This window comes from Podarcis tiliguerta (genome assembly GCF_965153285.1).
Source record: "Podarcis tiliguerta genome assembly, chromosome: 8".
NCBI lineage: Eukaryota > Metazoa > Chordata > Lepidosauria > Squamata > Lacertidae > Podarcis > Podarcis tiliguerta.
Window position 1 is genome coordinate 62,734,424 of NC_139541.1, and position 25,789 is coordinate 62,760,212.

Below are 25,789 nucleotides of genomic sequence, written 5' to 3' on the forward strand. Positions count from 1 at the left end.
GGGTGGGGAAGTTCATCCCCCCTCCCATCAAAGGGAAAGGGCCTATTATGTTGCTTCCATGGCTAAAAATGAAAATAATAAAAGTGTATGTATCTGGCAGATCTTTGCAAATTAAATAGCACTTTTCCAAGGTATTACTGATTTTCCAAGGTATTACTGATTTAAAAATGGTTGTTTCCATCATTATAGAGTCAGTCAATACTATCCACAAAGGCCACATACACAGGCTGCATTAGGAACAAAAATGTTTTCTAATTACTTGTGAAAGCACAAGCAGATATAACTATTTGTGTGCCACAGTAGACATGTTAGAATTCCTCCAGGTGACATATTTATCAAGCATTTGTTCTGATTTATTTTTATTTACAAACATTATGTGGGGGGTTAGATTACATTTGGCCTTTACGGAGTATTCATTCTGATTTGTTTGTGGGGTGGTTATATGACAATGAATATTCATCCCAATTTGCCTGCAGGGGTGTTTTCCCATTATTTGTTTACCAAACACATTTCCCTGCCACCTTCTACATTGCTAAAAGCCCAATTCTTTTTTTAAAGTGGTGTGCTGGAGCAAAGCAGTCATAGAATGGTAGAGCTGGAAGGGGACCCTGAGGATCAGCTAGTCCAACCCCCTGCAATGCAGGAATATGCAGCTATCCCATATGAGAATCAAACCTGAAAGCTTGGCATTATCAGCACCACACTCTAACCAATGGAGCTAGCCACACAGTTAAGTCCTTTAATCCACTAACTATGCAAACCTAAAGTTCTGGTATATGCTTGAATACCTCCCACAATACATTGGTAGCAGTCTGGAGGTACCCTTAGCTATAGCAAAAGCATGGCACACACACAAATATTGTGGCACTAACAGTTTTATTGCACCTTAAGCTTTCAGGAACTAGAGTCCACTTTATCAGCTGCCTCTGAGGAAGTGGGTTTCAGTCCACAAAAGGCAAAATACACCTACTAGCCTTTTAAAAGCCAAAATACTCCTCTTTAACTACCAATGTACCCCCCCAAACAGGCAATGAAAATACAAATAAGGTGCTTACAAATAAATAGGTTAATGCTAAATATAGCATGCTAGGGGCTATGGCACAGATAGCCAATATGGTACTTCCCAGATGTTGCTATAACTCTCATCACCCCTAACAACTGGCCGGAGTCTAATAACATCAGGAACACCCCCCCCCCATGGTGGCTCCTCCTGATGCAGTACGTCCTTCCGCCTGCCCCCACAAAAAAGCGTCTTAAAAATCAGATGAATCACACAGCAAGCTAGCCTACAACAGAAGCCATGTAACTCATACAAGTCAATCTAGAAAATATATTTAAAGTCCACAAACCATCTGAATCAGTCGTCACCTCAACTAAAACCATCTGTAAAATATTTGCAGGGTCAGTTTAAGGAAAAACTAGTAATTTGGCTTGGGTTACTATGTAAATGTTTGTGGTAGATATACAGAAAGCCTCAACTGCCAAGCTCCCTTATCCAGCCCTTATAGCAGGGAATGCCAGGCAACAGGGTGAGGCCCACCACGCCATCTGGGGAGCGTTACAAATGGGATCTGAAGTTGCCAGCTCTAAGTAGGAGTGGGAAAAGACGACAACTGATGCCACCCCACTGGAAGAATAGTGATAAGCCACATGGGAGATCTTGAAACAAAAAAAATCCCCAAATCAAAAACTCACTCTGCTTCCACTGGACATTACTGGCTGGAAGTTTTTCATTCAAATGCATTCTCCTCCTCAGCCTCTTAGGTAATCTTAGACTCTGGACTTTAAATGGTCTTACCAGCAGGGGGAGGGGGGCTTCTCTTAATGGTAATGTGTTTTACTTCACCGCAGCCCTCCCCCAAATAAACTCTTGTACTTCCAGAATATCAGATCACAGATGCAATTTAGAGCCAACACAGATTAAAATATCCAACTAAAGATCAGTCATATCAGAGAGGTAAAAAGATAACTCAACACCTGAACCTTAGTATGAAACGCTTAATTCCAGCCCAACGCACAACATGTTGCTATGCTTGCTGCTGAACTCTTTAAAGCCAGCTTTTCCCATCATCTGACCATTTTGGCAGGAAAAAGCGAGATCAAAAGGACTGGTTCTTAACAATGTGGCACAGAAACTACAACCCCCCCGCCGCCGCCCACAGAGCAGCAAGTTAAACAGCAAAGTGTATTCCAACCCAAAGGCCTTTAATAAATAATATTATTTTTCTGCATTAAGAAAACAATCCCTTTTTGTCACTTGTTGAGAACTGGAAGCCCCTCTGAGCTGAGTGCAGGTTACACAATCCTCACATTCTTTTTTGAACATGCTTCACCTGCAACTCTCGCCCTGCCTACAGCCGCAGCTAGACCCTCCATTACTCACCTGAGGGAGCTGGATTTACCGGTCTTGAGTAGCGTGTCTGCCCCATTATGAGAGTCTTTGAGGTAGCTCAGGGAAGGAAGAGAAAGAAAAGAGAGTCTATTCTGGAAGCAGACATTAGCCTTCGGAAGATGACAAGCCAACTCCACAGGGTGAGAGCGACGGAATTGTCTGGAGTCCGGGGAGCAGAACAACAACAGCCAGAACTCAGGAAACGGCCGGGGTGTAGGTCGAAGCACAAACCCCTCCTGTATTTCCTGTACCCCTGGGCCGGACACTTCACGATTCTCATAAATAAGCTCCCATGCCAGCTCCTTTCAAGGAGGAATGCCTGTCATTCCACAGTGCGAACTCTGTTTAGGGCTGGATCTCAGGAAGGGGGGCGGAGTCTTCCAACCCCAGAAGCCAAATAAATCAACACCCCTTGCTCTTTAAAAAGCAGGAGTTTAAATGCTGTAAGGGAGTGGAGGAAGGATCAAGAGAGCTCGAAAGAGACTTCAAAGGCAGAACAGCTTTTACAAAAACAGCCCCACTACCTAATTGCCACTGTTTTGCTATTCGGAGAAGAAACCTGAGCTTCCCCAGCCCCGTTGAGGGCAGATTAGAAGACACAGGTCCAAAATAAGGCTCTTATAAGGTGCCCTGTGTTGGTTTGACTCTGCAGAACAATAAATAAAGGCTTAATTAAACAAGAAAGCTGGGGTTTTATTGGGTGTAGGTGTGCTTAATTTCTTCTGTACCAGCATGGACGTGGGCACTGTGCTCCGCATGAAAAGGAAATGTGAGCTGAGGGTGACAGTGACTTTGCTAATACAGTATATCAATTGTGTGTGCCTCCTATGGGACTCATAAAGCTTGCAAAATGCGCAAACAATTAATTGGGCTAACCAAAGGGATAGTTTCGTTCTTATTCAGTATGTGTTGTCTTATTTAACATAACACATGTCTTGTGTAAGACACGTAGTATGTGAGAAACAGAATTCCCTCTAGTATCTGACTTAAAGCACTGTATGTGTCCATGATCTGCCACTAATTTAATTCCCACCATTATGAAACACTGATATAAGCCCTGTGCATGCATCTGCCAGTGTACAAACTTTCAATTAAAGTGGTCCTTCCTAAGGAGATGGCATTTGTTTTCATGGATTGTGGCAAGTTAGGAATAAGAAAGAAAGTTAGTGTGGGGAAAAAATATTGGGGTGGGGGAGCAGGGGGAATCCCACTCTTCTGGCTTCAACGCTTACTGCAGTTGTTGAGCTTGCTTTTCCTTCCAGTTGAGATTTCCAACCTGACAGATGGATAAAACCCCAACTATTCCAGATTCCAAGACAGATTCAGCTGCATTGCACTTCACAAGACTTGGAATCTGTATTATGGTCAATTAAAAAACTCAGCTTCATCAAGACACTTAATTTAAAGCTCAAGTTGTTTGTTTTGAAACATACAGTGGTACCTCGGGTTAAGTACTTAATTCATTCTGGAGGTCTGTTCTTAACCTGAAACTGTTCTTAACCTGAAGCACCACTTTAGCTAATGGGGCCTCCCGCTGCTGCCGTGCCGCCGGAGCACGATTTCTGCTCTCATCCTGAAGCAAAGTTCTTAACCCGAGGTACTATTTCTGGGTTAGCGGAGTCTGCAACCTGAAGCGTATGTAACCCGAGGTACCACTGTACAAGAAATCACCCAGACACTAAGTGCAAAGGTGAGGTGGCAATGTTGAGTCTTCAAAGAAAGAAGAGTTTGGGAGAATGGATTTCCTCAGCCAAAAGGGATGATAGATGAAATAGATTGATGATAGATCAGTGGACAGTTGTCTGGTGGCCCATTCTCAGAGAACACTGAGGTCTATTTAAAGCACTAGGTGTTCACTGTTAAGATACAGGTTAAATCCAAGAGATGAATTCCAAAATGACCAATTCCATTAGTCATTTAATTTTTTTAAGGGGAAAAATATTTGTTTTCAGTTTTTGTGATAGTGAGCTTCTTCTATACGCAACGTTTAATACTGAATCATCCTAGACTCAGTTGAAAGTATACTGCACCAAAAAAGTGGGATGAACTTCCAAGTGAATGTGCCTAGGATCGGGGGTGAGACAATTTGTATCTAGAAATATTTGGCTTGCCATAGGTCCTGTAAAATGGTTCACAATTTCCTGTGTTGCCCTGGCAAAAGGCTGGTTTGCACACAAAAGCAATGATGAACCCCCCATTTCTACAGTAGCTAACTTGACTATATTTTGGTTAATGTCTGAAGGGCATTCATGTGTCTCAAAACACTTAGTAAACATGCCCTAGGAGCCTGTGCTAATTGCTGCTCTTTGGGACACATTTACCACACCTTTTCAGTCATGTTAATGCCTTTTGAGCATTCACAATGGAAATGAAGACTCTGCATTTTGCTGATATCTGAAGCAACCTTGATTGAAGTCAGATATTACACTTCTCCTGGCCCAGTGTTTCAATAGGCCAAAGAGAAGCTGACCCTGTCATATGTCAAAGCCTCATTAGGGAATGTATGGGGTGTTAGGGGAGGGATAGTACCTCTATAGTGGGGGACACACCATGCTCCTTCTGGGGTAGTTTGCCCACCTTTGGTCCCCACCCTGCAGTTAGCTCTCACCTGTGGCTCCTATCAGCATGTGACAGCGGCCACACCTCGGAAACAGCTTCGACTAGCAGGCTAAACCAGGTGAAGGTAGCCAATGGGTCTCAAACCCTCAGTGAGTTAGTATGTGAAATTAGCATGAGAAAACATGCTCTGGCAGATTGCTCAAGATCAATAGTGGGTCCAACAGTCAACAAGGCAGCTTCTGCATGTGTTGTAGAGGGAAGAGAGGCAGCTGGTGCTTGTCAACCTGGGAAAGTAGCCCATCTAGGAGAAAGAAAACTCTGATCCTAAACCTCCACTACCTTGCAGGGTTATCTATGGAGGAAGAAAGGGCTAAGAAGTAAACCCTACACAAATCTGGAGTGGAGTCCCTAAGATGGTTGGATGGCAGCTTGTATGCCTCCTTCCAGCAACTCCTGCAGCCAAATTGGTGGCAAACATATTGCTCTGCTTTCCTTTGAACCACATCAGCATGGCTGAGATGAGGGACTTGTTGTCTGTACAGCCCAGGACCTCCATATACACTGCCTGGGCTTGCACCTTGGGGAGGTCACTTTGGTGCTGCTAACGCAGCGGTTTGATTTCACCCCCAGAGTCGCATTCCATTGTCTCTTGAGACAGACAGGGGCCAACAATTAGAAAAGACAGTCTCATACATTAGGAATCACTGAAATATTGAGTGGTCTCCCACAACTGCAGAACTGAAGGATAGAATTTCCATTACCACTTCAAAAATTGTATCTTAAAATAATGAGGCTGAACTTCAGACTTCAAAGATAAGCAAATTTATTTCAATAAGAGCAGCAAGGTTAAATGTGGTCAATACAAGTAAATAGAGCAACAGCAGCTTTCTCTGCAGCGATAGTCAATCTTCAAAGCCCTTCAGCAAATTTTATTAAAACCAGTTTCAGCGGGAAGACCTGCGTTAAAATCCGTACTGTGGCATAGATTTACTGAGGGGCTTTCCATGATCTCTGCATGGTTTTCTAATAAATGAGGAACTAAGATCTCCCTTTTAAAAAAGGTGTTATGAGGTTAAGAAAAATGTTGCTACTTGTCAAAAGCTGGAGGGAAAGGATGGGTTTCACCTTTAAGTCATCATCAAGATAAATTACTTCATTTAAAAAAAAGAACCTTCTTTTCTTGAGCATATTGGGAATACTTCATTATTGTGTCACTGGGCTGCCCTTGAACACTATCCAGAGGCTATATTGAACACAGTTGTGCTTCCATCTCTTAGGAGACAAACTCCTTCCCTATATGTGATTAATACACTTAATCTATATTTCTGCCCAATAGCATAGTTCTCTAGAAGGCTCACAAAGATATAAAAATATAAGAAACAATATTAAAAATAATTGCTGCAGAAACATTTGCAGCACAGGGACATCTAAATCCAAATTGAAAATCAGTGGGATAGCAATCAGATTTTTTAAATAAGCCTTGTGGGGTGGGGGAGTCTTCATCTGACACTGAAATTACCTCAAAAAAGTTGTCAGGGGAGTCTCTCTTGAGGCTGGTGCGCGCTCTCTCTCTCTCACCCACACACACCCATGGTGTAGGGCAGGGGTAGGCAACCTAAGGCCCGGGGGCCAAATGTGGCCCAATCGCCTTCTCAATCTGGACCGCGGACGGTCTGGGAATCAGCATGTTTTTACATGAGTAGAATGTGTCCTTTTACCATATTTTTTGCTCCATAAGATGCACCTGATCATAAGACGAACCTAGTTTTTGGAGGAGCCAAACACGAAAAAAAATATTCTGAATCAAATGTTGTACTAAACTATTTAAAGCAGCAAAGCGGGCAGCTCCTGTCTGCTTTGCTGCTTTAAAGCGAGCCTCAGAGGAGGTAAGGAAGGAAAAAAGTGTGTCTTATGAAGCGAAAAATACGGTATTTAAAATGCATCTCTGGGTTATTTGTGAGACCTGCCTGGTGTTTTTACATGAAGAGAATGTGTGCTTTTATTTAAAATGCATCTCTGGGTTATTTGTGGGGCATAGGAATTCGTTCTTTTTTTCCCCTTTCAAAATATAGTCCAGCCCACTACATGGTCTGAGGGACGGTAGACCAACCACAGCTGTCATGTGTCCCTTATTTGAAGGGACAGTACCTTATTCCAGTGCCATGTCCCGCTGCTGTCCCTTATTGATGGATGTCCCTTAAATGATGTCCCTTAAATTTCAAAGGAAGCAGCTCCTCTCCCTCCCTCCCTGCCGGCCAGGGAGGAGGGAGGCTCCAAACTGTGTTGCTTGGCTGTGTTGCTCACCCAATAAGAAGTCTAAGAATGACTGGGAGGTGGAGCTTGCATGCCTTGTGTGTGGCTAGTTAATGCAAGCTGAGGAGGTTTTTGAATGCTGGATGCCAATTTGTTGCACATGCTGCTGCAAACTTTGCAGTGCAAAGCCAGGCCGGGGAGCCATCTTAAGTTGAGGCTGCATAGGCTTTGTGGTGCATGTGATTCAGATTCTATTCAGTTGAACCTCTGGTTACAAAGTTGGTTGGACAGTGTTCTCAAAGCTACCAGCATGAGTTTGACCAGACTGCAGGAGGACAGGAAGACTGGAGTGCCTGCAACAGGTGAGGCTGCTGGTCCCTTATTTTGGCTGCTGGTCCCTTATTTTCAAGGCTGCCGGCCCCTTATTTTCAAATCTGTAAGTTGACAGCTATGAGACCGACCCATGGCTGAAAAAGGTTGCTGACCCCTGGTATAGGGGCAGTTTACAGATCCAAACTCCAGCAGCCCTTTGTGGATCCTCACCTCTGCCTCTAGGCCTGAAATCCCACTTGGAAGTGGGTTAAAAATACCTCCTTTACTCAGTAACAGTGTTCTTGATCATTGCCTTCAGCAGAGGTATACATATTTCAGGAAATGTTAAGTCATTCATACAGTCAGTACCAAAGAAATGCCACAATAGCTGATCTGCAACTATTCTGAACCACCCGTCAATAAGACAAGCTATTTATAGTCATTGGTCTCACTAGGCGGGAATCTGTATACAAAGCAACTTTCCTAGAAGCAAGCATCTTAAGGTTTAAGGAAGTTTGTATTAAGCATTAATTACTTCTAAGGGTCTCCGGGTCTAACTGAGATATCCATCTTTACAGCACACATTCAATGGCCAAAGTCCAGTGGCAGCACTAACTCAGGGACCTCCATATATCAAGGTGACTAGCTCTCATAGCCCAGTTCACAATGTGCATATCAAGATATACCTATAGAATAAACAAGACCACATTACTCACACATACCAAGCCATGCACGATAAGCGAAGGCAAACACCACCAAGCTGCCACCACTTATGGAAATTAGAGCCTTGAAAAACACAAAAAACATATGCCTTCCAACATTTCACAGGAAAAACAGGGAGACTTTAAAAAACAGTTTTTACTGTCTGAACCCACCATTGCTGAAGGCTCTTATTTCCCTGTTGTATCTCAAAACTCTTATGTGACTAGCCAGTGTTAGAAACTCAAGATATATAAGCTAGGCTCCAAATGGCTCCTTAAGCCAAGGTTGCATTTGCCACAACGGAATGTATAGTTGCCATTTTGGGGCAAGATGGCTCTAAATCTTATTTTTCAAATGATGGACTGACTGTGATTGATTTCCAGTTAAACATCTGGCTAGTTCGAGATGACAACCTTGGGCTAGGTTAAGGACTTTGAGAACTGAAGAAGGAAAGTCACTTGATTCAGAGATAGTCCACATATATATATTGGCCTATTTTGACTTCTTTTTCTTAATGGTGACTGCTCTTGCTCAGGCTGCACAGAAAAAGTGATTTAGTTCCAGAAATTCATTCTGATTGTACAGATATTATATAACTGATAGATATACCCTACAGATGGGGTATTAGTTTACGAAAGCAGTCCAGATCCAATGATCCCGAGGTGGTGATGTCAGGTGCCATCCTGGTGCCCAGGCATCTTCACTTCTTGTTGATGTTGTTGTTGTTGCTATATCCCAGCTTTTCCCCTGACAGGGACCTCAAGGCAGCTTAGAGCTACAATTCCATTTACAGTCGTACCTCGGGTTCAGTACTTAATTCGTTCCGGAGGTCTGTTCTTAACCTGAAACTGTTCTTAACCTAAAGCACCACTTTAGCTAATGGGGCCTCCTGCTACTGCCGCGCCGCTGGAACATAATTTCTGTTCTCATCCTGAAGCAAAGTTCTTAACCCGAGGTAATATTTCTGGGTTAGCGGAGTCTGTAACCTGAAGCGTATGTAACCCGAGGTACCACTGTATCTGTTGAAGATGCTATACACAATCCCTTCCCTCACACTCTTTTTCTTTACAACAACACTGCAATATAGTAAGGCTGAGAGGTTGGAACTGGCTCAAGGTGACCGATGTTGATGTGTATATGACATCTATGTGTGCAGGAGATCAAACATGGGAAAAGCTTCCTGATGTAGAATATGTTGTCCCTATTTTCAACTGAGAAATGTAGAGGGGTATGCGCTCATATTTAACATGAGACCTTGGAGAAAGCTAAATACTGAAGAACTCAAGTGGACAGATATCAACTCTGGCAATATTTTTAAAGGGCATCTTCAAATTCTTTCCAAAAAGAAAAAATGGTGCTATAAAATAAAAGAGAGAGAGATACTAGAAAAATTGGGGCTGTCCCTATAAATAGGAAAAGTTATAACATTTACATATTGAAGAAAAAATAATGTTAGTACCTCATACCTTCTAAGAAAAAGAAACTGCAACCAACCCTTTCAACAGAGTTCAATAAAAATTAGAGAGCCTTAATTGCAAAAGTAGTACCTACAGAAAGCTGCAAAAAGTTCTCTGATTTGTAATTTTGTAAATTAAAAAATAGCTTTTTATTGGTTCTGGAGGGGGGAGGGCGTCTTCTGGGTTGTTTTGTGGCAGGCTTGCTTGGATGTTTTATTTCAAAAAAGCACAAGGAAGGAAGTTCTGCTATTCCACCCACCACAACTGAATAATCTGAATAATAGACATCTGAATAATCTAGATAATCTTAGACCTACAGATTGACAGGGATGAGCAAAGCATGATTATTTCCCATTTTAAATTCATCCATCCCCAAGGATGGCTGGAAAGACCCTGCCTAAAGTATCCCTGATGTGGGATTTTGGAAAGTCTTTCCAGCAGCCTTTAGAGAAGGATACTTGTATGGAACATTTGTGCTTTGCCCTACACCCCCCCCCCCCGTGTGTTCAGGAATGCAGTACTGGGGTTCTAAGTACTTTTGGCTAATACCTGGGACCCACAGGATCAAACTGCTACACATATCCATAGCCTGCTGAGGTTGTACATGTTCCCCTCACATCCTCAGTGAGCCCTTGGTCATGGCCCCAAGTGGTTGCTCACACTTGGCACCCAACACTAGCAAGCTACCTAGTTGTGCTTAAAGACAGGATCCGTCGGCCCTGACTGGCAAAGTTTAACCCGCATTTGAAAAAAGAGAAAATGTGAACCAGTACCAATCCCTCCATTCTCTTCAAAATCCTCCCATTAATGTCACAAAAAGGAATTCAACACTTGAAGTTTAGAAGTTGCTTTGAGGCCCCCTGGAGCCATCTGGAGGCCCACAGGATACTACAATAAGGAATGACAAACATTCTTTGCCTTCACTATTGCAACACAAACATTTTCAGTGACTCAAACAATCAAATACATCAGATGTTGACATGGGAGGATCCTTTTTGCCAGTCCTGAACTGTCAGTTCAGGATCAACAACGATGGAGCACTTGCTTTACAACTATCTCGGCAACAGGGACCCCACAGATTAGATAGAAGATCCAAATTGAGGAAAGATTTTTTAAGAAGATTTTTATTGTCCGATGAATGCATCACTACTGGGTTGATAAACATTCCTGGAGGGAGCTCAAGGCGGGGAGAGGTGGAAACAAATAGCATTCTGAACATTCTTAAATAGTTTTGCTCTGTTTCATCAGGTTCTCTCCTCCCACCCTCCCCCTTTCCAAGTGCCCACTTTGAAGGGCTTTTAACCTGCTTGTTGGATTTTCCTCTTGGCTTTCATATTTTGCTAGACCAAGCATGTGACACCTGTGGACCTTCGGATGTTGCAGAACTACAGCTTCTATTATCCCTGACCATTGGTCATGCTGGTTGGAGTAGATGACAGTTGGAGTCCAAGAACTTCTGGATGACCACAGGTTCTCCATCCCTGACAACTGAAGGCCTGCTTTCTCATGTTCAAGATTTGGGTGCCCACACCTTAAATCTCAAAAGAAGGGCCAGCCAATGTGGCATCTCCAAATACTGTTGGGCTCCAACTCCCATCAGCCCCTGCCTACAGCATGGCCAACAGGTGAGGGATGATGGACGCTGTAGTCCAACAGCATTTGGCCACCTCAACTTCTTAAATAGTATGTGAAATGGAAAATGAGAATATAGCACTTGCACTCATTTTCCCACATAACATGCTAAATCTGAACAAATTTCCACTTAACGGTATTTGCATTCCCCATATATACCGTATTTTTCGCTCTATAAGACGCACCAGACCATGAGACGCACCTAGTTTTTGGAGGAGGAAAACAAGAAAAAAAATATTCTGAATCTCAGAAGCCAGAACAGCAAGAGGGATCGCTGTGCAGTGAAATCAGCAATCCCTCTTGCTGTTCTGGCTTCTGGGATAGCTGCGCAGCCTGCATTCGCTCCATAAGACGCACACACATTTCCCCTTACTTTTTAGGAGGGAAAAAGTGAGTCTTATAGAGCAAAAAATATGGTATGTGTGTTTGTATGTGTGCGCGCACACTTTTTATGCAATTGGTAACAATTAATACAACTATTAATTGAGCAAAAGCTCAAGAAGAACATTTTTCATTTTGTTTTTTGACAAATCCCAAAGGAAAAGAAAATGACAACTTATTAATTTAGCAAAAGGGAGCCTTTATGTACCCCCCCCAAAAGGCAGTATTTAATATTTCCCCATCAAACTTGGAAAAGAAAACATTCCAAATTACAGTAATGCAATAAAGAAAAAATGACTTCTAAAAAACAAACAAGCTCAAGACCCATTTGCATTATGAAAGAAGATGCTGATTTGGAGACACTGACTTCATTGGTATCACACCCCTTAAAATATTAAAGACTGCAATGTTAGAACCATGACCACTAACTACCACAAGATTACTGAACAAATTCAAAACTCCAATCTCTTCCAACAGCTTCCATAGTCCAATAAATCCAAAATTCCATCAGAATGGCTCAACTGCAACCAGAAATTCAGCATGAAAGGGAGCCAAATTCACTTTGGGTTCACTCAGACACACTGTTCATATTATTCTAATTACTAGAGAGCTCTGAAGGACACACAGGTGTCTAAATTTCACAGTCCTTAAACAAGCTTGACAGCTTTCATCTTTCAATGCCAGGAAGTGACAGTCAAACACAGATAGAATAAGGTTGTGCCAATAAGTATTCAGATTGGTTGGCTGAATTCATGCACTCTGCTTCGTTAAGAAAAAAATAGAATAAACCCAACAGAACTGCTAGGTCTGAACATGAACTATGGTCAGTCACAGTTTGCAAGATACACTAATGATTAAAATCAAATCAGTCAATTTTAATGTCCCAACTATTTCAACTTGATTTGCAATCTGATTTGACAATTTCACGGCTGGCTTTTAAATCCAACTCTGTTTATTATTTTCTTCCCCTCCCCCTGCCACCCCCAAATCATGGGTGTTACTTCTCCCTGCCCCAGCTTCTTATTTCACTTTTAGGCACTTTTTCAACAGTACCTTCCTCCAGATACCTGGTTTTTAAAAGAATAATATCCCTCAAAACCAAGTATCTGGAGGAAGGTACTGATGAAAAAGTGCCAAAATTCGTTTGGCAGCTGTGAGCCCATAACTAAACAGGAAATAGAAAGACTTTCCCAAATCTGCTGGAGGGGTAATACATGCCAAACAAAATCATACCCAAAAGACTTTAATGAAAGTAGAGAATACAAAGTTTTCGTTTTAGTTTCTGGAAGCACATCTGGGAGGCAGAATGCACAGGTCAGACCAACTTTCCCTAACTTGGTTTGCTCCAGATGTTTTGCACTACAACTCCCATCAGCCCAAGATGGGAGTCATAGATCAACGTCAGAGGGTGGGCATCAAGTTGGGGAAAGGCTGGTATAGGCAGATGTAGCTAACTTCACTAGGCCAAGAAATAAAATGGTGGGTGGCAAGCAATGTGCAAAAAATAATAATAATTAAATAAACAAAAGTCTTCAAAACAGGGAACTAATCCAACCTCAAACAAGTAAGTTCAGGCATATGTGGAACTTTCTGAAGATCTGAAAATTGAGCCAAAAACCACAGAAACATAGTAGACGGAAAAGGGTAGTGATGCAGAAACCAGGTGACAGAGCTATCTAGGAGCATCAAAAGGCAAAAGGCAACCAGACAAAACAGCATGTTTTTGGAGGGAAGCATATTAACCATAGTTTGCATCAGTCTGCACACAATGGAAAGAATTCCTAACGTAAGGAATGCAATGAAAACATTCCTCGGACTGTCCCTCTTTGCAAACCATAGTTTCCTAGGAGTCTCCAATATACCCGGCACCAGGTTTTTCCTCTATTACTTATGCAGGCAGTGACCATTTTGCACACGTCCGATTTACGTACCAACACCAACAGGGGACGGGCAGGCTGACGCATGACCACTGACGTGCGAATGACCCAGAAGACAACCCCCACGCAAATGGGGAGCTTCCTGTACCAATATGACTCCAATTCAATGTTTTCACAATTGGGTCCAAGAAGCTTTCGAATATGAGAATAATAAAGAAAGAGCATAGCTTAGAGGAAGGGCATCTGCTGTGCATGCAGAAGGTCCCAGTTTCAATCCCCAGCTAGAGCTGGGAATGTCCTCTGTAGGAAACCCTGGAGAGCTGCTGCCAGTCACTTTAGACAACACTGAGCTGAGATGGACCAAGGGCCTGACTCAGTCTGAGGCAGCTTTCCATATTCCTACTACTAGCAGTGTTTGCTCTTTTGGCTTAGCTATATAACGCCAAATAAAAGCTCTTTGGTTTAGCTTTTGGGAAGCAACCAATATTTACAGGCACCTGCCCTATTTTACTTTCTAACTGGACTAGAAGCTTATTAAAATGCGAAGCAAGTTCAGCATATGCAAGCTCAGCAGCTGATCCCTTCGGGAAGACTTTGGCCACCACTGGTAAGTAATTGAAAGGAACTTTCAAACAAGAAACTGGTTAAACTCTTTCATTTTGAAGAGATAAATTCAGGAGCAAAAATGCTCTTCACATTTCGTTCTGTAATCACTAAAACTTTCTCGACTTCCACAGTAGTTCACTTATTTGTCACAGATACACACAAGCTGCTTTTTGCTAGGCTTTCCTAATTGCATGAATCTAACCATAATTACAGGTTTGGCCTCCTTGTACATTGCACCAATATACCTTTTGAAATGATTTATGAATAAATAGTTCCCCAAAGACAGGATCAGCGCAGAAGAAACCCTTCCAGTTTAACAGCCTTGTGATTCAGGTTACTACAAGCCCAACAACACATCTGCCCAAGAAATATGAACATCACTAAGTTGTGCCATCTCAGAGATGATCTGGTTGCTTGCTTAGCATCCCAAGCTACTTCCCCATGCCAATTGCCAAGCTCCACTAGAACCTTATTCTCCATGAATTCGTCTAATCCCCTTTTAAAGCACTCCAAGGCGGCCATATCTACATCTTGTGGTAGTAAATTCCAGTTTAACTACACACTGTGTGAAGCACATAGTTCTGTTTGTTTTGAATTTTTCTACTATTCTGCTTCAATGGATGTCTGAAAGAGAGAAACATTTCCCTTTCCACTTTCTCCAGACCATGCATAATTTTATCCACCTGTATCATGTGTCTTCCCCCCGCCACACCCCTGACTTGATTTTTCCCTAAGCTAAAAAGACCTGAACTTTGTAGCTGCTTTTCATAAGACAGAATGAAAATAAACAGGGCAGCAAAACTACTCCACCAGAGAGAGAGAGAGAGCGTACCAAGTGACAAAGCAGTCCAATCCAAAGGCCAGATGAAATAAGATAGCCTCAGTGGTCCAGTCACAGGCAAACAGCATAGGGGCCACACAAACATTCATTGGGACAGGGGCCCAATCTCAGCCCCAATGTCAAAGTGGTTGTGTCCTGTGCAGTCACATTTCCAAATTCTTTCTCTGTACTTTAAAAACAAAACAAAAAAATCTATGCAACTTGAAAGAGATCTCCTGGTCATCCCGGTAAAACAAGACAAAAGTGTTTTGCTTACTTAAATTAACCCCAGAGCCAAATGCAGAAATCTGATGCCTAACCCAATTTAATGAGGATCAGTCAAGCATGCTGGCAATGTGGGGGAGGACAACAAAGATCCTGCATAATGCGGGTCCAGCCCTACTGACACAATGAAATAACAGCTGCTTACAATGGAAAGGCCATTCTGCAGGGCGGGATTGGGGGGGAGGGTGGAAACTGGCAAGTGGTGATAACAGGGACTGAAAAACAGGTAGGTGCAGCACTCCAGCATTATGAAAGAAACAGCTGCAAAAACGTTATCCTTCTCCAGATATGATCTTTTACACTTCCTGAGATACTTGGCTTTTCTCTAGACACAATCCCCCCCCCCCCCACCTTCCATCTCACACTTTCAGTTCTACAAGAACAAGATGCACACATTTGGTTTCAAGAGGTTAGCAACCCCTCTTTGTGTGGGCTTTCTAGACTTTGCTCTAGCTTGCAGGTATAGGCAGCCTGTGGTTGAAGTGAATAAGCAATTAACTTTTGAATCCTGTAGTGATCAGACTATTATTTACACACACAAACACACATTGAATGTATGAAGCTGGTATTTGGGAAGGGTTTTCATTTTATCTTCACAAGCTCTCCTACCAAAATCTTAAATGTAAGAACTAGAAATCATAGGCAAACACATAGCAGGTATGGAGTCCCACAAAAAGTTGCTAGAATGAGAGACCCAATTGAGTTTGGAAGCAAGAGCAATTGGGGGCATTTCAAGCTGTCAGGCATCAGTATGGACTGGCAGCCCAGAGTGCCTGGCTGAGTAGACAAGCAAGTTGCGCAGAAGGCTAAAAATTGAAGCTTGATCTCACCTCCTCAGTCATGAACTCCCAAGGCAGTCTTGTGCAAGCTACTATCTTTCAGCACCCTAGTTCACCCCCATCTGTGGCACGGCACAAAGAACACAGGAAGTTGCCTTATACTGTGGCTTACATACAATGGATGGATTTACTAACACCCAGGTTTTGGAATGCTTTGTCCCAGGAGATTCTGTTAGCATTCTCTTTGACAAATTCCTGGCATTTAAAAAAGTCATATTTGTTGCAGGAAGCATTTTAAAGATCTATGTGGCTGATTTGTCATATCTGTCATTGTTCTTACCTATACCTATTTCCAGCACAGACTTTGGAAATTGTCACACTTGGATCAACCGAGATATGCCTGGTGGGTGTCAAACCTACTGGGCAGCACTGCAAAGAGCAGCAAGAATTATTTGCTTCTCACCTTTTCCTTAATAAGGAACTGTAACATTGGAAAGCCAAAGGAAACAAAAGGAAAGTTTGATTTCATGACAGGCACAATAGAAGACATGTCGATTTTTCCATGGTAATATTTTTCGAGTCAGAATTGCACCCTGTGCGTGCAAAGCAGCAGAAAACAGGCATGGCTGCAATTTCCGGAATCTGCGCAAACACGATTTCCGGCGTTGGCATCAGAGCATGCACAGATGTGATTTCCGGCACCGCAGAAGCGAGCCCCTGTGCCGCGCCGCACTGGTTTAGCACAGCACGTGGGGACTTGCCGCACAGGCAGCTCAGTTCGGGGGTGGCTCGTGGGCTGGTTAAACGACCCCCGTGGGCCACTTGTGGCCCATGGGCCTTAGGTTGCCTACCCCTGAGTCAGGCTAACATGGGACTGATATGCCTTAAGGCTCCTAAAAGAAGAGCCCCGGGAAGTCAAAAGACTGTGGGTTTCAAAACAAGCCAGGATGAGTATGCAAACCTCATAAGAGCAGCAATAATGAATCAGGCAAAATGCCCCTTTAGTCCAGCATTCTGTGGCCACCAGAAAGTAACGAGGCGCCCAACAGCCCATCATGAAGGCAACAACAATCCTCTCTCAGCAACTAGTATTCAGGTAGCCTTTGAAGGTAGAAAAAAACCAGGGCTGCAGCAACCCAGAGAAATGCTCACCTCACCCAGCTGTTGCCTGCATCTCCTCAAAAGGCCAGTCTTGGGCTCGATTCACACATGAAATCAGCAGCATGGGAGTCAGGGTGCATGGATACAGGTGTGTTTGCAGAGCACAGGGACTCCGCACCATGGAGAAAGGCTGCCTGCAACTTTGGAGGCCCAAAGCCCAAAACTCAATCAAGAATCTGCAGATAACATTGAGCACCAAATGTCATGTATCTGTAGAACTGAAAGAGACAGTCGAAGTATGATCATCCTTATTTTTATTTTTTTTAATGTAGATGTTCTGATGTAGCATCCGATAGCATTGGAGCAAATTCCTAGGCTTCAAACAGTAAATGGGGCATCAAGTGTCAGAGGGGAAGGCTTCATTTACATCAAAGGTGCAGGCCATTTTAAAGGTTTGTTTAAGACTTTCAGCAGATGTATTTAAAAGGGGGGGGGGGAAACCTCCCAAAAATTACTCTCCGAAGATAGAGGTGAACACTCTATTCCAAGATTCACAGAATTGTAGAGTTGGGACACCCTGACGATCATCTATCCCAACTCCCTTGCAATGCAGGAATATGCAGTTGTCCAATACAGGGATTAAACCTGCATGGCAAAAAGAGTAGGAAGGAGAGAGCGAATGGCGGCCTCCGTTGCCACCTCCACTGGAGCCATATAGCCAGGGGCCGAGGAAGCCTCTCTGGCACCCACTGGCGGAGGAAGAGGAGTGTGTGGGGAGCGCACCGCACCCAGCAGCGTGATCCTGGTGGGGTGCCATCGAGGCTGCCCCCCCCCGCCCGCGCTGGGTGCCACGCCCCCAAGATGCATGTCACGCCCCTGTGGTCGGTGTGCCACACCCCGGGATACTCCACCACTGTCAGCACCCGGGGCGGGGCACGTATGAACACCACAGGGAGGCAACGGGCCATCTTATCACACACACACACACACCCCAGGGTGGCAGCTGGGGTGAGCCGCCCTCTCATCCCCTCTTCATACGCCCCTGCATACAGCACCCATTGCAAACAGCAGAAGGAGAGATCTGATCATCTCAGATTTATAACTTAGAGGATTCTTCTATGTACAGTGGTACCTCGGGTTAAGAACTTAATTCATTCTGGAGGTCCGTTCTTAACCTGAAGTACCACTTTACCTAATGGGGCCTCCCGCTGCCACCGCTGTGCAATTTCTGTTCTCATTCTGAAGCAAAGTTCTTAACCCGAGGTACTGTTTCTGAGTTAGCGGAGTCTGTAACCTGAAGCGTCTGTAACCCGAGGTACCACTGTATTCTTATTTTGAACTGCTTTGTTAAATTGTTTTATACAAGTTTAAGTTTTGCTTGTCACCTAGAACATATAAATTTAAAATAAATGAATAATGCCAGGTTACCAAGGTGCAGACATGTGCTCAGCCCACTAGAAGCGCCTTTCTGTAAGCCCCTTACTGTGCCTCTGCTGCAACAACAGTCCCAGAAGACAAATAACTGAAGAATGAGACCAAAGGAAGGGCCACTGTGAGTTTAGTCCTTATATGAGAACCACCACCACCCACATAAAATAGGGTGTTGATATTGCTACACACACAAGAACAGTAAACGAACATGAAATAAATTTGGAGCTAACGGAAATAGCTTCCCACACAGCACCATTCGAAACTGCTGAAATGCACAGTTGACTCCCACTGGCCTGATGCCCTTTTGAGAGAGATGTTGCACCCCACTGACAGTGTTTCAGCAATTTGCTAAGAGTCAGTGTTTTTTATGCCAATTACAAGGATAGATTTTGCATTAAGGAAGAAAAATTACTTAGGTCCCCCCACCCAGCTCACTAAAACATTAAATTTGAAGCTCCATCCCTGCAACACGCAGAGAGAAACTTAAGTTTAAGACAACACCAAACCACCTCGTCAAGTGTCAAATTTCTATTGTTTCATAAAGAATGGAACACGGAGCAATTTCACATGTAATTTCAGTAAAAAGCCCATGGAAGCCCTTTACAGCAGGGATAGGGAACCAGTGGCCTTTCAGGTGTTGTTAAGACTACAGTTCCCATCATCCTGGACCCCTGGCTATGCTGGCTGGGGCTCATGAGAGTTTGGGGTCCAGCAACACTGGAAGGGCCATATAGGTTCCTCAGCCCTGCTTTGCCTCATGGGTAGAGAAGCTGCAGCCCTTTAGATGTTGTTGGGCTATGACTCCTATAATGTATTTATTATTTTACTCACTAAATTTATATTCCACCCATCAACCCAACTTTTATAACAAGATTTATCCCGTATCAGCTTGTCCATACACTGAAGAGCCTTCTGAGAGGCCCTGCACTTTGTGACCCCACGTCCACCCATATCCTAGATTATCATGCTGGTCAGAGTCTTTTCAACACTGGCATGAAAACTGGAGCTTCCTTCCAAAGGAGGTCCATCTCATTCCATCTTCATTAGTCTACAGCTATTACATGGAGGGGTTTCCCTGCCTTTTGGAGTTAATTGCTGAATGACTGACGTTGCTATAATTCTATTGTCTATTTTGTTGTTTCTGTTGCTGAGATGTGCCTTGTATTTTAGCCATGATGCTTTAAAACAATGTACTAAAACAATCAGTATTTTCATAGTTGCTTCATGGAACCACAAATTGAAAGGATGTGGAAAAAATATTTTAACAAACAACTGTAAACAAAAAAGTTCTCATGAATGAATGCTGACGTTATACCTTTGCACTGAGATAGCCGATATAGTGCCTTCTAGATGATGTCTGACTCCCATTTCCATCAACCCCTGTCAGCATGGAAAAAAATGAAGGGAATTGGAATCCAACAACACTAGGAAGGCACTACAATGACTATTCCTAGCTTAACACTTGGAAGCTGCACATAAGGTAAAATCTTCCATTAGAATTCTAAAAACAACTCATTACAAACAAGAAGCAGGAATTTTTTTGCCACACAGGTAGAAAGCTCAAAGTGAAGCCTGCCATCTAGTGTCTCGAGAGCAGAAGAGCCTGACTACACAACACATAACATGAGGCACTTATATAATTGGAGCAACCAGAAAAATTGGGCATGAATGCCAAGTTGAGGCTTGTCAGACAGGCAAGTGCAACAGGAACAACAACATTCTGACCAACATGCCTGCAAATCTTGAACTGAAATAATAAGGGTGAATTATAGTCAGCAGTAAATTTTGTTTACAACTGCCACAGATAAGGCCTTTGCCAAATATGAAGACTATGTGCAAAAGGCAGCAAATCTATTTTATTCCATTTTTAAAATGTGTATGCCATATCCTTGCCATCATCATTACTATTCAGAGGCTTAACGAGATCTCATTAAACTCTGCCCTGCCTTTTATATGGGACCGGTCTTAAGAATAAGACGTGAATATTGGGAGACATTCCTTTCACTTTCACCTCACCTCCCTATTGACCTCCCCACTCCCACCACCCCAATGTTATTCTTCTCACAGGTGAGCTTGCTTCTAGGATCAGAGCTCAGTTGGGAGGAATAGTGAGGCTGGTGCTGCACAGAAACAGACAAGCTGGGCTCAACCCACCTTGAGGATGTGTTTAAGGAAGAGGAGAGAAGCAGGGCAAACACTGAAACAAACACTGACACAAGCATAGTCCATGTCCCCAAGAAGCCTGCCATCTAAAATCCTGGAGGCTTTATCAACAAAATAGAAATTAGTGTTGCCAGCACATCAGTGCAATACCATTACAATGCTGCATAGTAACATTAAATGCATTTCAAAGGCCTGGTTCACATGTAACGTGAAGTCAAAGTGTGGCTTAGCAAGCCTGTAATATCCATGGGGGAAATTGCAGTCTCTTCACCTCTTCCCTGGTCCTGCTCCTGCTGCTGCACCACCACCCAGAGGTAAGCAATGGTTAGGTTTAGAATTACATGTGAAACCAGGTCCATGGTCGCTTAAAGAGAACCAAATCATGAGCCTGACTTTGGACAACACAAGTCAAGGCTTGCTGCTCCTGGCACAACTAAAAGTAGAGGAGGGATGAAGCAGGGATTGTTGTGCATCAAAACTCTGCTCATTTGCATTAAGTCATAGCTAACCATTAACTAAGCCTTAATGTGACATTTGAACACAGCGGCAAAAGATTTACAAATATACCATTTCCTCTAGTGCTGTGTCCTCCAAATCAAATCCATTCTGTAAAATTTGCCCCATTTTCAGTTATGCAAGGAAGGGAAAATAAAAGCATACGACTTCAGAATGCTGCTGTAAGAGTAAAAAGTTTTCTAGGAAAGAAAGAATCACACAGCAAGCTTTTAATAGAGACCTGCACCAAAAAGGCATTGCTATGCTGATTCACATTAATCCCCACTGCATCATAAAACCCAGACAACTGTTATGTATTCTCCTCTGGAGGGTTTAATATCCACAAGCTTAAAAAAAATTAATTAATCTTTTCATGAGAACACAAGGCAAAACAAAAGCTCAATCTAATAGATTTTATCTTATTATCAGCCATATTACTCCATAAGGCAGCAGATTAGCTGCAGCAACCAAGCAGAAACTGCTTCTTCCTCACAGTTTCTTCAAAAAGCAGCTGGGGAAAAACTTTCCTTGGGATCCCCTCGTGGCCAACAAGGTGCACAACAATGCTATTCAGAAGACTCACAAGGTCTTCTAATCTAAATAGCTACGCACCTATTGTGCAAGCGGTAAACAAACAAATGGCAAAGGACAGAAATCAGTCCAGCCACCTGGTTGGGAAATACATGTAAGTAAATAAAAGATGGGGGAGAAAGTGCTGAAGTCAACAGAGCTGGTCTCAAAAGACCTGGACTGCAAAGCTCTGCTTCATGGCCACTCTGGCCTCTGCCTAGAGCCCTATTTGCAGTAGGTAACTGATACTTGGTGGGAGGGAAGTAGCCCCATCGTCCCCCAAGCTACATGCATTCAATTTAATGTACACATAGAGTCCACAAAGATGCAACTATCTGCATGCAAGATTCTCTTCCGGGATTCCTAATTACACAGGGAGAACCCTAGGCTGGAACAGCTGCAAGTACACAGACTCCATGCAGGCACACAAGACTCCCCATGTTCACTCTATGTTGTGAGTACAAGGCTATAGACATCTTAAATAGTTACTTGGGAAGATAAAACAGCGACATGCTGCATCAATTGCTCCTAGCAACTGAAATCTAGCATTGCCAAGCTGGGCTGTTTGTGGGGAGGGGGGCAGTGTTAAACCCTCTGATTCAAAAGTCGCAGGAATTTTGGCTTTAGCTGCATTAACTCAGCCATGAAAAGTTTGCAGAGTTGATCACTGTACCATGAAGGCATACATTACTATGGGGGGAATATTAAATACATCTGAGCAGTGCCTTTTTTCTCAAAAAATGTTTAGGGGTTCTCTCATTTTCCTACTCATCTTGAAATACTGCCCCTCAATGAGGCCAAACTTAGATTCACAAAATGTTTAGGGGTATGCGTAACCCTGCGTCTGCCCTCCCAGAAAAAAGCACTGCATCTAAGAATAGAACCCTTACAACAATTATCACTTAGATTATCCAAAGAGCATTCTGCAGTACAGCATAGCTTGCATCAAATCTCAAGGGAAAAGAAATGGGGCAGTAACACTAGCGAAACATCCAATTAAAGGAACAATTACAGCACATAATAGTAGCTCTGCTGTCATCAGGAGCACCAACACGAAGACATTTCAGTCACGGACTCCAGCATACACAGGAAACTGCAGTTATGCCAACCAAGTCATTAGGGCCTTGGAGACCGATTTCTGCTGTGTCCCAAGCTGGCCTTTCCATAACTAATCCCTGTCATTACGGGCACTGGGACAATGCATGACAGAACAGTGCCTCCTGGTTCCCAAGTCTTGGACTACAAAAAATAAAAATAAAAATCAATGGCCACTGTGCAGATTTGGGGTCACAAACTTTTTAAAAGGCTGCAACAATAAAACTAAGTCAGAAAATCTCTTTGCCATATCATTTGGGGGGAGTCTTTTTAAAAGGACAGAATGTATAGTCTATATCATCCACAAAGCAAATAGTTTCTTACAATTATCTCTAATAGATCAGGCAACACCAGAAATGTCAAAAGGCAGGTGGCTCACTTGCAAAAGTAATTGCCTTTGCTGCACATTATGTATTGTTAAGAATTTTGGCCAAAAAAAAAAAAAAAATCAGATGGAAAAGAGTTTACAGCATCTTACTGCCAGCTTTGCACAAATTTTGAAACATGCCAAATCCTTTTTATGCCATCAATTAAAGTCACCTACATAGGTTAATTTGACCTGGGAAAGTCATATAGCACAGACAACTGTTTTTAATTCCGTGTTTAATCCTTTCCTTCACACACAACACATGGCATAATGCCATGCACAAATAAATTAGAGAAGTGCTTCTGAACCCAAATAAATCATTTTCCTTCTCCATTGGTACACCACAACCATTGGTCCATTTAGCTCAGTACTATCTACTCAGAATGAAAGTAGCTCCCCAGGTTTTCAAACAGCAGCTTTTCCTAGCCTTACATGGAGATGTTGGGGATGCAACTTGGGACCTTCTGCCTGGAAAGCATTTTTGAATTCTACCACTGACCTATAACCTCTCAACCGCAGAATTGTCATTGTGACCCAGAAGCTGTTTTGAGAAAAGCTTCTGGCATCATAACTGCTTTTCACAGAAATTTTTGAAAAAGCTGAGTGTACATAAGATCACATACTTGCAAATTTTTCAAACCAAGGGAGAAAATGTCTTCCAGGTCTAAAACTCATTCAGGTCAAAATCTTAAACTAACAGCAAACTCAGAGCTCTTTATGTACTTGTTTGTAGGGTCAGGCATTTGCCTGGTGAAGGACTGATCAATTTCTGTCAAATAATCAGATATACTTCAGGAATTAACTTTATAAATTTAACTTTAGAATTCTAAGCACAGTGACTGCAATCAATATTTGACTGTGGTCAAATAATATACAATCAATGCATAATATCTGACTATTCAATTGACCACTGTGCCAATGCCATTTGTGCCAGTGTGCCAATGCCACAATTAAGACTAAAAGTGAACTTTAAAAAATGAAAATTTAGAACGATTGGGGACAGAAGGGATTGCAAACACTGATTTTGGATAATCAGAAGAACACTTACCAATGCTGTCTTCCGTTTCCTGTGACATGCTTGGTTTTTGAGCAAATCTTGCAAAAGAAAAGAGAAATTAGAAATTTTATTAAATCATGGATCTGTTGAACACCAGAAGATTTGACATCCAAGCAAAACAAAAACATCTCCAGTCAAAAACACAAACTCATATACAATATGGTCAAAGAGTGTTCCTAGGAACTTTAGGATTTCCTTCTTACATGCAAAGTTCCAACTTAACGAGAAGGTTGGTGGTTCAAGCATACCCAGGAACAGCTGTGGGAAGGATTCCTACATTGCAGAGGGTTGGACTACATGACCAACCCACTACAAAACTCCATTGAATATAATGGAACTTACTTCCAAGTAAAAATTATGTTGAAGGACAAGATCAGGGTTCTGGTGACAACACATTATGTCGCTACCAATGCCAGACAAAATGTGTGGACCCCAAATTACATTTAAACTTTAAAATCATATTATTTTCACTCTGTAGGACAAATCTTTAACCCAGATCAGAACAGAACTTCTGCACATCAGTAATAACCCTAAAAACACATCAGTCCATTTCTCTCTAGGGTCATTCCATGTCAGTTCAACGCGGTCATGCCACCCACTGTCTTGAATTTTGATGAAACTTGGTGTACACCCTTCCTTTATGGTTGAAAGAAACCCCCTTTCTTGGAGGAAATAAAATAAAATGTACACAAGGCCGAGGATCTCAAGAGGGACAGAAATGCAGATTTCATGAAACTTTGGAGTGCTATAAAATCAAAACCGTTTGTGATAGAGGGGAAAAAAATGTAAGGGGGTTTCTTTCAACCAAGGGCAATTCAGTCACATGAGCACCAACCTGCAGTCTGAAGTGGTACTTCCTAAAAGACAGGTTAACATTTAATTACCCAGATTTTTAAAGTCCCAAGTTTGGGAAACCCTGTCTTACTGCAACATTTGATTTTCTAGATCAAATGTTCTATTTTCTAGATAGGTTATGATTTCATTTGTACCCTTAAGAACAGGGGTCGGCAACCTATGGTCCATGGGCCACAAGGGGCCCATAGGGGTCATTTAACTGGCCCATGGACCCCTGCCGTCCACTCAGGGACCCCCGCCGCCCACTTGGTCAGCTTCTGTGCACTGCGCTAAACCAGTGTGGAGCAGACAGGGGACCACCTTCTGCGACGCTGGCCAGCTTCCCATTGGTTGCAGGAAGCTCCTGCAGCCAATGGGAAGATGTGCACGCCTCCTCCGTGTCGGAAGGAGTATCGAAAATAGCATTTGCGCATGCGTGTGTCCGCCCACTCCGGTGTCTGTGGGACCGTGAACCGGCCCAAGCCACAAAAACCTTGCCGACCCCTGCTTAAGAAGCATTCACAAATGAAGTTGCATATTAAGCTATTTTTAAGCTGGTCTTGTCTGCAGCATCATTTTCTATGCTTCCAGTTTAGCTCTACTGACAAACCAAGTGGGCGG

The 25,789-nt window shown here is 42.9% G+C and overlaps 1 protein-coding gene across 10 annotated transcripts in view; it reads right to left on the reverse strand.

The window, feature by feature from the left end:
* Nucleotides 1-25,789, reverse strand: part of PHACTR4 (phosphatase and actin regulator 4) — an 81,665-nt gene that overhangs the window by 35,760 nt on the left and 20,116 nt on the right. For 8 of the 10 annotated variants that reach the window (XM_083455061.1, XM_083455065.1, XM_083455062.1 and 5 more), the window contains exon 2: nt 24,326-24,372. In XM_083455061.1, the coding sequence (XP_083311187.1) occupies nt 24,326-24,353 (28 nt within the window). In that variant the 5' untranslated portion in view covers nt 24,354-24,372. Of the gene's footprint in view, nt 1-2,383; nt 2,750-24,325; nt 24,373-25,789 lie in introns of those variants that run through there. The other 2 variants (XM_083455064.1, XM_083455060.1) reach the window with 1 other exon arrangement.